The sequence below is a fragment of the Neofelis nebulosa genome, chromosome 11, assembly GCF_028018385.1.
Source record: "Neofelis nebulosa isolate mNeoNeb1 chromosome 11, mNeoNeb1.pri, whole genome shotgun sequence".
NCBI classification, from domain to species: domain Eukaryota; kingdom Metazoa; phylum Chordata; class Mammalia; order Carnivora; family Felidae; genus Neofelis; species Neofelis nebulosa.
The window spans coordinates 88,461,707-88,475,246 of NC_080792.1; the positions used below are offsets into that span (position 1 = coordinate 88,461,707).

The 13,540-nt window shown below is 42.7% G+C and overlaps 1 protein-coding gene across 14 annotated transcripts in view; it reads right to left on the bottom strand.

Annotated features, from left to right (window-relative positions):
- The window catches only part of CLIP1 (CAP-Gly domain containing linker protein 1), a 127,440-nt gene that overhangs the window by 26,659 nt on the left and 87,241 nt on the right, over positions 1-13,540 (bottom strand). For 11 of the 14 annotated variants that reach the window (XR_009250544.1, XM_058691341.1, XM_058691340.1 and 8 more), the window contains 4 exons: positions 10,010-12,277; positions 8,742-8,858; positions 6,332-6,438; positions 1,067-1,187 (listed from right to left, as the gene is read on the bottom strand). Coding sequence is in view for 13 of the 14 variants with exons in the window: in XM_058691341.1 (XP_058547324.1) it covers positions 1,067-1,187; positions 6,332-6,438; positions 8,742-8,858; positions 10,010-12,277 (2,613 nt within the window). In the remaining variant the exon portion in view is untranslated. The remainder of the gene's footprint in view (positions 1-1,066; positions 1,188-6,331; positions 6,439-8,741; positions 8,859-10,009; positions 12,278-13,540) is intronic. The other 3 variants (XM_058691347.1, XM_058691346.1, XM_058691345.1) reach the window with 1 other exon arrangement.

The window sequence follows — 13,540 nt, forward strand, 5'->3', positions numbered from 1 at the left end:
AAAATTCTCTTGAAGTGTAAACCATGAATTGATGACCACATGGTAAAATTCTCTTAAAAATATCATTTGAAGTTGGGGCGCCTGGGTGGCGCAGTCGGTTAAGCGTCCGACTTCAGCCAGGTCACGATCTCACGGTCCGTGAGTTCGAGCCCCGCGTCAGGCTCTGGGCTGATGGCTCAGAGCCTGGAGCCTGTTTCCGATTCTGTGTCTCCCTCTCTCTCTGTCCCTCCCCCGTTCATGCTCTGTCTCTCTCTGTCCCAAAAAATAAAATAAACGTTGAAAAAAAAAAATTTAAAAAAAAAAAAAAAAAAAAAAAAATATCATTTGAAGCTTCTGCTGAGGCCAGATAGGACTACCATTTAGCACTTTGATTCAACTACTAAAGAATAAAAAGCAGGATACGTCATTCTTTAAAATCAGTTTTGTTTCAGTGCTTAATAAACTTATCAGAAATCTCTGTCATTTAAGTACGGAAGCAAATGGGTTATGGTTGGCTTACGGCTCATTCCGGGTGTAACGCAAATCACATTCAACGCACACAAGTGCACACACGTACACAGTTCCATTAGGAAATGCTTTAAAAAATTTTTTTTTAAAGAAAAGCAGAGTTCTATTTAAAAACAGCTGCCAACCCCCACACCAAATCCATATTCTGAGAACTTGCTTCCTTCAAACAAATTCTGATGAAAGAAAAAAAGAACCTTAAGAGGAAAGTAATTTTGAAATCCAGGCAATAGTAGGGAGAAGATATTGTTCCTTTCCATTGAAACGCATTGCCATGAGGTTGTCTAATAAAGGTCTTATTTTCTAGGTGCTCAAGTTCCCAGCGTTGCCACTTTTTTTTTTTTTTTCCCATAAGCATCTGTCAGCTCCTCCCCTAAGTCCTACAGCAGCACACTTGAAAAGCAAGGAGACCTACCACACAGACAAGTTGAAATCCCATTTGGAAGGACCCGACCACATCGAGCACCTCTCTGAGGGGCCTCCAAGCGCCCTGCCAACAGCAGCAGACAGGAGCACGGAGAGCAAGGTACGCCCGCCCGCACCCCCCTCCGGGCCCACTGACCTTCTGATGACCCGTGACTTCGTCCCTGCTTCTCCCCAGCTCCTCAGCAAGTTTCACGTTCTCTTCTTGCAATGCTGAAAGCTGCTGGGACTTCTGAGCTGCTGCCTGCTTGAGGGTTTCTCTGCAAGGACAGTGAGTGCAGGGTTACCATAGAAACAAGACAGGCAAGGAAACTGTGGGAGACGACCGGCTTCACAGCACTGAGGAAAATATATCTGGGTCACGTGCCTGATAGGATCTATAATAACAGGAGGCAGTGGTATCTACGTGCAGGAGAGGCTAAATGGCTTTAACCTGTCAGGAGGTGGACTGCCACCCACAATTATTACATTATTTTTTAAAACCTAATAAACACGCTATCCACCCTCTCTCCACCCACACTTACCCACTTCTGAACACTCCCCATCCAAAAATCCATGCTACCATAAAATAAATGACAAATGAAATGGTCAGTCCTCTGGTCTTTAGGGCTATTTCCGTTAGAAAATTATGCTCAAACCCAGTATGTTGATAAAGTGATTTACTTTGCTGCCAAGGCACTCTGTACTGACTGCACAAATCGGTAATGTGTTTTTTTCTGGCAGAAATAAAAATCTAATGGTCCCATTTGCTGGTATGCCGGTATCTGTCAGAGTCAAGTGCTGTCGTGAATCTGAGTATATTTTTAGGACAACTCGAGGTGAAATGCCCAAAGGAAATGCGGTTTTCCAATTACATAACAGGTGGTTCACTTTGATTGTATTCTTTCCACAATGCTAATTTGTAATTAAAAGAATCAAATAAAAATATAGCCTGTTAACCTCTATCATGAATATCAGCATATGAAATGTGAACGAGGTAAGTATATTAAACATCTTCCCAATATTAAAATTATCCAAAATACACAAATCAAATTATTATCCTTTATATGTGGGTATTGAAAATCTTTTATTTGATCACTGGATCTTAGTTTTCTGTCATAGAGGGTTTTGATGCCACTGTGAATTTTAAGTCTGTGCTGGCTAAACTCCATTTAGGGAGCTGTCAATACGTGGCTGAATCCTGAACCAAGTCATCTGGGTATGAATCCATCTGCTGATAGAGGAACACATCTATTTTTAACTTCAATTGTCTAATGTGTGGCAATGCCTGGCATCTCCAGTTTTTTGAGTTTTAGTTCTCCATCCACCTATAATATGCATATTGGGGTAAGATTTAGGGGAATAAACCTACACAAAAATTTTCCTAGCACATTAAATTAAATGAGGTGTTTCACTGAGATGTCTATTTAGCAAGTGAGGAAAAAATGGAGAAGGAATTTTAGCCTCAGGTCATACAAAAGCTAAGAGGGTTGATTCTAATTGTGGATCAACACACACACACACACACACACACACACACACACACACACACACAAACTACAGCTCAAGTTCATCTTCTGGCAAAAGTCCATCAATTCCTGACAAATCTGAAGTTTTTACTTAGGATGAAATCATCTGAGGTCAAATCTTTTATTCCTAGGATGTCACTGCCTTCCTCAGGGGCTGTTTGGTCTCAGCATCTTGATGGCCTGTCAATGAGAAGTATGTAATCCTACTCTGTGTCTTAAAGATGTGCATCTTGTAATGGCTTTTGGAATCCTCGGTTGCTATTAAGAGCCCACAGTAAAGAAAATTAAAATAAGGAATCAAAGAAATTTCAAAATGTCTTAAAGCAGTGATCTGTAAAAGCAACATTCAATGTGTTAAGATCTATAAAAATGTTTTCACAGGGGCGCCTGGGTGGCGCAGTCAGTTAAGCGTCCGACTTCAGCCAGGTCACGATCTCGCGGTCCGTGAGTTCGAGCCCCGCGTCAGGCTCTGGGCTGATGGCTCGGAGCCTGGAGCCCGTTTCAGATTCTGTGTCTCCCTCTCTCTCTGACCCTTCCCCGTTCATGCTCTGTCTCTCTCTGTCTCAAAAATAAATAAATGTTAAAAAAAAAAAAAAAATGTTTTCACAAATATTTATTTTCTCATTTAATCCTCAAAAGCCAAGGAAGCTAATGTTATTATTTATATTTTAAAGATGAGAAAACTGAAGCTCAGGGAAGTGAGAGATTTTCTCCAAATCATAAAGCCAGGAAGTTGTAGAAGCAAGAGAACCAGAGTTAAAACTGGCAGACAGACCTCCGCTCTAATTCCAACATAGAAACACCTTCCCGTTTTTCTTTAGAGCACAGTGGGTACAGAAAGGAGGCTCTAATAGCCCAACTTCCGGAAGTACTCCAGGGAATAAGTCCAAAAATACCTCCAAGTATTTCTAACAATTTTTTTAAGCTGCTTTTTTTTCTACACAACAGAAGACTATCCCAGTTTTAATCTGAGAGGCAAGATACATATTGTTAACATTGACTGCATTGCAAACATCCTACTTACAAGTCTGTTATCAATTAACTGCCATGCTAAGTATATTCTATATTCTAGATTTATTACTGTGCCAGGTGAGTAAAGACAAAAATTAAGCCGCTTATATCATTTTCCCTAACATCTAAAATTACACTCTGAGAAACCATTTTATTCTCTCTCTCCACCTGAAAATAGGAGCTGGCTAACCAAGAATTTTCCTAAAACCAGTCTAGTAAATGGCACAGAGGAAAAGGAGTATTTAGCTACAAGCGCTGGGTTTCCAGAGCCAGGGGCAATATTCCACAGGAGGTAGTTCTAATGAGAACTCCAGTGCCTACATTGGTGTCCATTTTCCTCCAGGAATCAAAGTCCTATCTAAGGTGCGGGGAAATACCAGGAAAGTTCTAAAGAACACAAAGCACCCCAGATACACAGATACATGCTGGGAAATAATCAGCTGCTCATTCTCTAGCTTTGAGCGCTGAGGAACAGTAAAATAACTGCCTTTTTTTTTTTTTTTTTTTTTTTTTTTGAGAAGCACCATTCCCATTACATAGTACATTTATTTTAGTGGTCCTTGAAGTGTGGCCACGTCTACAGCAGGGAACAATGAGTCACCGGGGGCAGGGGCTCTTTGAACCTACTCCTCCTACTCCCTCTACCAGCTTCTAATGCCTGTCACTGCTGTGTCCCACTGGTCCTTCCTCCTGCTAAGAACCCCAGCCACCGTGTGCCAGGTTACCGACAAAAGATGCAATCCCCTCAGTCCTGGTAGGCCAGATAAAAAGGCGGAGAATCAAAAGCAGCCCAGGCTGTCTGCTGGGTGGTCCTGGTTCCTCCTCACCTCACCCCAACTACACCCTCAGGGATCAGAGATCTGGGAAAAATGGTTCTAGGGAAGAGGACAGGCCATGGTTAGAGGAGCAGCAGCAGAAGCCTCAGTCTTTTGCTCATGACCCTTCGTGTCCAGAGTTAGGAGGCTAAGATTTTATTATTCCGTGGAATCATTTGAAGAAGGGCAAAAAATGATCTCTTAATGGAGATAAAACCACCCCGTACTAACTGGAGGTGGGTGCCATGACACAGACTTAGGATGGTGAACACTTCAATACTAGACCAATGCAATGACCATCACGAGAGACTCCAAGTAGGCCTGCAGGAAAGCGAAGTTTTATCGAAATCCCAAGAGCTGTCTTGGCTCGGTCCACACCGGCCCTGCCCCTCCATTACCTAGTACAGCCCAGAGAGCTCAGAGGTGGGATTATGGCAGTGGGAGGCTGGTTAGGGAATCTTCTCCTGCTGCTCAGATCCTCCCTCACCAGCTGCCCGTGTGACACAAATGAACTAAAGTCAACAGTGCTCCCAAAGCGCCAGGGCAGCATAATGACGTGTGTCACAGGGGAATGTCCCAAACCAGATCTGCAGCCACCCTCTTGGAACTGACAATGATTTTGTTTCCCATCACAGGGACCTTTATCTGTGTGATTTGGCTTGAGAAGGCCAAGAAGCTCAAGCCCATCCTGATGGCCACAATCACAACTGTCGACTGATCAATCTGTGCAGGTGAACAGAATTTTGGGGAACTGCTGAATCACTGTCTAGAGAAGTATCATTAAAACTAAGACTGAGTATGGAAGTTCTGAATCACTATATTGTACACCTGAAACTAATCTTACACTGTATGTTTACTAACTGGAATATAAACAAAAACTTTTAAAAAACACACAAAAAACTAAGACTGAGGAAGGCATTAATCATGCACTGCCTAAGTTGCTCAGATGAGATTCCTTCTGGAGGATTTTACCAACTCTCAGAAGAACCCGACCATGTACCAGTTTAGTCCCAAGCTTGATCAACAAATCGTACTGAGGATGGAGACTTGGAACTGATGCTTTTGTTTCTGTTTGAAGCTAATCTCTTTGTTCGATCAGAAGGGGGGGGATAAATAATACAAACCCTTAAAGGGCAGGGACCATATAAATCCATCTTCTTATCCTTCCTAGCACAGAAGACACACTCCAATATTCACTGGATTAACTGCCTTTACATTTCCAGGTTCACACAGTTGATATAGAGTGTAGCTCTCAGAACCGAAGAGCAACATGGAATCTACAGCGAAACGATCATTGAAAAAGCCAGATAAACACCAACAATTAACAGACCTGAAAACAGACCTGAAAGGCAAGGATTTGGAGGTGTTGTTGACAAAGGAAACATGGCCAGCCTGTCTGGCCAGGTGGCAGACAGGTGGCAGTCTAGGTGGCAGACTGATGGATAAACCTGGATTAGAAAGATTCTTCCAGGGGCGCCTGGGTGGCTCAGTCAGTTAAGTGTCGGGACTTTGACTCAGGTCAATCTCACTGTTCGTGAGTTGGGAGCCAGCATCGGGCTCTGTGCTGACAGCTCAGAACCTGGAACCTGCTTCTGCCCCTCCCCTGCTCATATTCATTCTCATTCTCTCTCTCTCTCTCTCTCTCTCTCTCTCAAAAATGAATACAATATGAAAAAGAAAAGATTCTTCCAGAATCCTTTCACCTGACTTCCATGCCAGAGGTTCAATTACTCTTAAAATCAAGATTAACAATCTCGAAAGTGACATGCTTTTTATCTCCCTATAGAAAGGATCTTGAGAGACTTATTTATAAAGGGTCCCAACTTCTCAGGCAGCAAGCACACTTTTCGTTTTGCTTCTTTAACTCAGCTACTATCTTGACTTCGCTTCCTCACAGCTAAGTGGTTATAGGGGCTCCCAAGTATGCTAAAGCATTCGGGGGACAGAGAGGGTGGTGATTACTTTTTACTTTGAGCAAGTGTTTGTCAAGTTATTTTTTAAATCATTAGTATCGTTTTCACTTTTGTGACATTAAAGTCCCACAGTTTCTCTCAAAGGACATGAACTTACATTTCTTTCCTGAATTCTTCCATTTTTTTATTCTCTACCGTCAGAAGCTCTTTCGATTTGTTCAGCTCTTCCACATTTTTCAGGTTGTTTTCTTTAAGTGTATCCAACTTAAAGACCAAGAAAAAAAAACTTGATGAAATTATTTCATTTTCCAGTGGCAGGACTGGATAGACATATTCATGCAAACGTGCACCGAATAGATAGGTGAAATTAGTCAGGTACAGAAAAGGGGGGGGGGGATTGCCAGGTGAGGAGACGGCAAATGACCACGTCTATTATAAACGGCAAACCTCCCTCTTACATTTAGTCAGACATTTTCCGTACACCTGGCCAAAGTGTCAAACTAAATTGCTACGTGAATTACAACAAAGGTTTGCTTCCACTTTGTATATAATTCTCAGTATTCATCATTGAACTTGCTATTCAAGTATGACCCCTCTTAACAAACACGAGAAATAAATTGCAAAGGCATAACATCAGCAAGAATTATTCTTTGCAATAAAAACTAAAACCCCTGTCCTTCCCCATAGATTAGTAGTTTCGGATGTATTTGTCAACATTAGAACTAAATGTACTAAGTCCCCATTACAAAAAACATTTGAATTAAAGTATTTTGTGGGTGGGAAAATATTTGGTTATCCATCTGAACTCTGATCTGAAGAGGAAAAAGCCCGGCAGGGAGGCTGAAAAGCACTCATACATTCAGCCCCATCACCTGCCCATGGGGGATGCAGCCAGCTTAGGGCCTGGCCCCGAAAGGAGAGCCAGACGCATCACTAGAACGACGGAGACGTGACCAACTACGGGCTCTGGCAGGTGATTGGGGCTCTAGGTGCAGAGCCCCTAGCACAGGGGCTCCCAAGCACAGGGAGCTCGCTCGGGCTGTCCATGACCCAAGGCGTGCTCCTGGCCCCAGAGTGGCTTCCTGGGACTTGTGTGGTCATCTTGTACAGAGTCACCTCTGCCACGTCACATGCCACAGTCAGGAGGCCTAGACAAGTGTCTCGATGGTTTTAACGCCACAATGTTCCTTTTAATGCCTCTACAATTAATAGAGGAGTCTGGAATTCCAGATTCACAGAACAAGAAAAACCAAGTATCACAAAGGGTCCAAAAAAATGATTTAGCCAGTCTTACATTCTGGTTATAACAAGGACACCAAGGGCTATATCATGAAAGTGCACAATTCTCCCTGATTCTACCCTCAAAAATGAGATATATTCCCTAAAATCTTCTTATTCATTTTAACTTCTGTGATTACCATCTGATTTTTTAATGCTTTTTCTTCTTCTATTAGGACCATCAGTTCTGTAAATGTACCCCCGGGTGTGTAGTTTTATTTACCCTGTAAGTATCTTAAAACGTGCATGCCTTGACAGATTTCCATCTTTGAACCTGCATAGTGAGAAGGCCTATGCTTTACAGAGCAGCTATTCAATGTGGCCAGCCCTTCCCCTGCTTAATTCCTTCACGTCTCACCTGACTATCCCTTTTAAAAACATCTGAAGCCAGGCAGAACTTCACCTATTTTGTTTTTTTTTTTTTTTAAAAATTTTTTTTCAACATTTTTTATTTTATTTTTGGGACAGAGAGAGACAGAGCATGAACGGGGGAGGGGCAGAGAGAGAGGGAGACACAGAATCGGAAACAGGCTCCAGGCTCCGAGCCATCAGCCCAGAGCCTGACGCGGGGCTCGAACCCACGGACCGCGAGATCGTGACCTGGCTGAAGTCGGACGCTTAACCGACTGCGCCACCCAGGCGCCCCAGAACTTCACCTATTTTGGAGAATCAATCTGTTTAGGACCGAGAGGTAACTGCTTCCCAAAGAAAGAAGGGGCTGATATGAACTGGGAGTGGGGAGGAAGGGAATCAAAAATAGGTCCAAGAATGAGAAATGCTACTTTCAACAGAATAAAAGTGATCTTGAAACCACAAATCTGAGATGCAGAAGTGGCTGCCTGGAGATGACACAAAAGGGAATCAGGACTGAATGACACCGAGAAAAGGCCTACGCCAAACTTGGGGCCGAGGAATGGAATTTAGTGGCTCAAGTTGGGAGAGAGTGAAAATAAAAAAAAAAAAATGTATGTGATTTAAGATAAAAGACACAAAACTAGAGAATATTATGAGTACCTCTCTCTTCAGTTCCGTCATTGAAGTTATCATAAAAAAGCCACACTATTCAGGTTTTCCCCTCATTATTTCAAAGGCTGATCCTACTAAATAAGTAATGAAGGATTACACTTTATTTAATATTATCATGGCTCTGGTGTACATTCGACTCCGCTAACAGATCAGACCTGTGTAAGGCCACACTTCAAAAAATAAACAATCCTGAGTTAGTGATCAAATATTCCATGAAGTCGGTAAGCTGTCCTTTGTACAAAAAGCCATTTAAATCTGATTACTTCATTCTGTAGCTTTTCGTTCGTTTGCTTGGTATCCTCCAAGGAGGCCAGAGTTTCACTCTTCTCTTTGGTCATCTGTTCCATTATCTGCATGGCATCTTCTGCTGTTTGAGCAGCCTAAATACAAGAAAATACTGTGAGAAATGAGGTCACCCCCGACCCCGTCAGGGTGCTCAGGCAGCCCTCGCTGTCTCATGTGGTTAAGGCCCAGTCACCAACCCAATGCCGAAACAAACAGACCGAGACATGAAAGGTCTTTCCTCCAAAGGGGAACAAAGCCACAGACCCTTTTCATGCCATTCTTCAAACAAGCCAATTGCGATATGCAACTGGCAGATTTTCAGACCATTCTAACCTACATCTTCCAAGTTCCAAAGTTACGCTGACAGTCACACTCATCATTCTGACCGATGTCGGAGAGAAACATTCAGGGATAGTAAAGACCAACATCCTCACGTAGCTGAATTTTCTCTTAATCATATTTACTGCTGTGTGTTTGAAACACTATTCTTGCTATTTCAGATGTGGGGCTTTTGAAATCACTTGTAATTTAGGTGGGGAATTTCTCAAGGAAAAATAAAAATTATTTGGGCAGTTATTAACATAAGGCTCAAGTGTTTAATGAGAAGGATTAAATGGAAAGGTCTCTGAGAGAAGCTGTGGGTAATGAATATAACATGGCTGTGAATAAAAAAGATAATATGCATATGGAGACAAATCCTTCGCTAAGATATGAAAACAATCATTAAAAACAATGTTTTTGTTCGTTTATTTTTTGTTTTTCATAAAAAATAAATTAAAAGATGTTTAAGGCACTTGCTTACAATTTCACGTGGTCTAATAAAGCTTCCAGGAATTCTGCAGTGTATCTTCCCGACCGCCAGCCATGGAGATTTCACTGGCGGGTTCCAAGTCCAGAAGGACAGACACAACAAAACAGTTAAAAGCCAAACAGAAGATACTGTGTTTCAATATGTGCCCATTTTTCTACTGTTCTTAATCCTTTCAGAACCACAGTTGACTTTTTCTGGTAAATTTCTCCTTAAATTAAAAAAGATATCCTTTTTATTCACAGTTCACACCTCTTTCTAACGGAAACAACTGCGATTAGAGATTTAGTAATGAGTGGCCCCTTCAGGTGGAAACAAACAGCTTGAGACATAGGAGCAGTGGATTCAGTGGGGTGCCTATCCTCTCCAGGAGGCCGCTAGGAAGTTAGTGCACAGTGTTAGTAGTCCAGGTGCTGGTCCCTGACCCTCCCACTTTACCGTAAATGACTGAAGAGTCTCGAGCTCTCTAATTTTAAGGGTGAGCTTGCTCTTGTCTTTCCTTAAAATACGGTTTTCATTTTGAGATTCTAGGAGGTTGGCTGAGATATGGCTGTTGGTTTTGGCCAACTGGCTAATCTCTTTCTGAAGGATGAAGTAGCTTTCTGCCAGCTTTTCCTTCTCCTTTAGGAGCTCCTCCTTGGTCAGTATCATGTCTCTCTTCTCGGCCAGGAGGTTCTTGTTGTCCTGCACCACCTTGGCGCGATCGGCCAGGGTCGTCTCGTGCTTCAGCTGGAGGTCATCCAGGATCTTGGTGAGGTAGCTGTGCAGTTCCTGCAGCTCTAACTTGGATTTGGACAAGGTGGCAAAATCTTTCTTCAGAGTCTCTATGTTGGCAGCGAGCCGAGCCGTTTCTGCACTCAAGAGTTCCTTTTCCTTAATTATCTCCACCACTCTCTGCTCTGACTTGGTCTTCTCTTGGACGAGCACAAAATTTTCAGACTGAAGCTGCTTAGTGCGTGCTCTTAACTCTTCCAGCTCCTGCTCCAGGAGGACCAACCTGCCATGAAGTTTATTGTTTTCATACAGGGATGACTCAGTTTCCTGCGCTCTGGCTTCTTTTTCCAGGAGGAAGGACTGCTGAATTGTTTGGATCTCCTTGTTTAATCTCTGACACTCTTCTTGCAGATTCAACCCATCCCGCAGCAAGATGCTCTTTTCAGAACAGCAAGTCTGAAGTTCAGCATTCAGACTCTCCTTTGCTTGCAGGGTGCTCGTGTGCTCTTTCTCTAAACTCTGTCTGGCATTCTGAGCCTCTTTCAGCATCAGAGAGAGATCGCACTTGGTGGCTGCTAGCACTTGGTTTTCCCTTTTCCTCTCCTGAAGCTCCTTCTTCAGAGTGTCGAGATTACCAAGGAGTTTCATCTTCTCGTGCACTACGATTCTTCTGTTTTCAGACTCTTGATCGTATTTCTTTTTGAGGTCTCCTATGGTTTTCATGGAGTTCTCTCTTTCTGCAAGCAAATCTCCATTTTGCATTTCCAGGACAGACTTTTCCTTCAAGAGACTGACATGCTGCTTTTTGAGCTTAGCAATTTTCTGACATACCACCTCCTTCTCAGAAGTTAGGTAAGTGATCTTCTCGTTCAGGCTCATCTCCGTATGGGTGGCCTCTTCCGAGCACTTCTTCAGTTTTTCAGCAACGAGCCTGTTCTCACTTAGAAGTTCTTCTTTTTCAGCCAAGAGTTTTCTCTCAGAGGCGGCCAAGGCTCCTTTTTCTTGCAGAAGCTGGATGCACTCGGAGTCTGTGATCTTCCGACTGGTCTTGATTTCTTCCAGGAGATTTGTGAGGCTGCTATTTGTAGCCTGCAGTTGCCTCACGTCCAGCTCAGCCTTCCTCAGAGCCCTCTTGGCATCGTCTAGCTGTGTGTGGAGCCCACTGGTTTCCGTGCTGAGCAGCTGCTTGATCTGGAGGGCGGCCTCCAGGCTGGCACTCAGCTTTTCCCGATCTTGAAGAAGCACGTCCTTCTCAAACTGCAGCTCTTTGTTGTTCTGGAGAAGATTTTCTCTTTCCATCTTTAAGGCTATGCACGTGCTATCAAGATCTGACTGCTTCTCCGAAGCTGACTTTTTCTCAGCCGTGAGATCTTCAATCTCCTGCACCAAGGTTTTCTGATCTTTGACTAGCTCTTCGTAAGAGCTCTGCAGCTTTTGAATAACTTCATCTTTATCTCTAGTCAAGGCAAGGTTTTCAGTAGTGAGCTTCTTGATATGATCCTCTAGGTGACCTTTTTCTTCTTGATCCTTCTTAGACTCAGCAATCAAAGTATCTTTGCTGAGCTGGAGCTCTTCTGTGAGTGCCCGCAGGCTTGCTCTGGAAGCCTGCAAAGCATCATTTTCCATACTGATCTTCAAAAGCTCTTCCTGCGCAATATTGATTTCTTGTAGTAATTTCTCTCTCTCAACAGCTAAAGATTCTTTATGGAGCTGCTCCTGTTGATAAAGCTTTTCAGCATCTTGTTTTTCTTCTAAGACTTTCTCCTTTTCTAAATTAAGAGTTTCGTTTACCAACCACAGTTTCTGTTGATCTTCCTGAAGTAAAGTTATTTTGGCCTCCACCTCTACCAATTTTGATAAAAGTGAACCTTTTTCTAACTTTAAAGTATTTCCCTCCTGTGCAAGAAGCTGCTTCTCTGATTTCAGACCCCTCAGCTCTTCTGACATTAGTTCAATTTCTTTTTTGGCTGATGTTAACAAATAAGTTAGCGACTACAGAAATAAAAGGTGGAAAGAATGGAAACAAAATGAAATCAAGCAGACAAATGCAAGCCCAAATAGCTTAATGCAACCTAAATCGCCCAGGCTTAAAATGTTTTGCAATAAATGTCCTAGAAACTACCTAGATAACAAGGGGATGGGGGGAAATGGGGAACTAGATGAAAAGAGCCCATTAAAGGATAACACAAGGCAGGTTTAGCTTTGCGAAGTGCTGATCTACCTACTGGTTTATTTTATCTCTGAAACACTTTTGAAATCATCCCTGAGTGGCACCTACGAGATAAAAATGGTTAGTTTGACTCTGACATCAGGGCATGAAATTCTTTCCTGCCCTTCTAACTTCCCAATTATTTCTCTTGTAGGAAGAATTCAGAGAAGAATTTTGAAAAATACAATCTAGAGAATTACAAAAAGTGAATATATTTTAACCAAAAGGGGGGAGGGGAAGGGTGGGGGAAAGTAAATTGTTGCTTTTCAAACTAACTATAAGACATCAGCTTACCAAAGGACAGTCACTGGCCTGGCTGATTTAATCCCAATATTACAACTTATTAAAAGTACAGACCAATTTGCTAGGTTTGGGTGACTGAAATAAATGATTAAAAAATTTTTTTTCATGTTTTATGTATTTTTAAAAGAGAGAGACAGAACATGAGCAGGGCAGGGGCAGAGAGAGAGGGAGACACAGAATCCAAAGCAGGCTCCAGGCTCTGATCTGTCAGCAAAGAGCCCAACGTGGGGCTTGAACTCACAAACCGCAAGATCACGGCCTGAGCCAAAGTCAGACACTTAACCGACTTAGCCACCCATGCGGCCCAATAAAATGAGTTTAAAAAAATATACTGGTTTAGGGGTGCCTGGGTGGCCCAGTCAGCTAGGCATCCGACTTCGGCTCAGGTCATGATCTCGCAGCTCGTGGGTTCGGGCCCTGTGTCGGGCTCTGTGCTGACAGCTCAGAGCCTGGAGCCTGCTTCGGATTCTGTGTCTCTGTCTCTGTCCCTCCCCTGCTCATGCTCTGTCTCTCTCAAAAATAAACAAATGTAAAAAAAATTTTTTTTTTAATATACTGGTCTATAAAATGACTTGACCACATTATCTATACCAGCACTGTCCAGAACTTTCTGCAATGGTCTGAATGTTATCTGCACAAATATAGTAGCCTACTGGTCATGTGCGTAGTTGGTGATCACGTGAAGTGTGGGGAGTGCAAATAAGGAGCTAAACTTGTAATTTATTAAAATTGAACAACTAAAA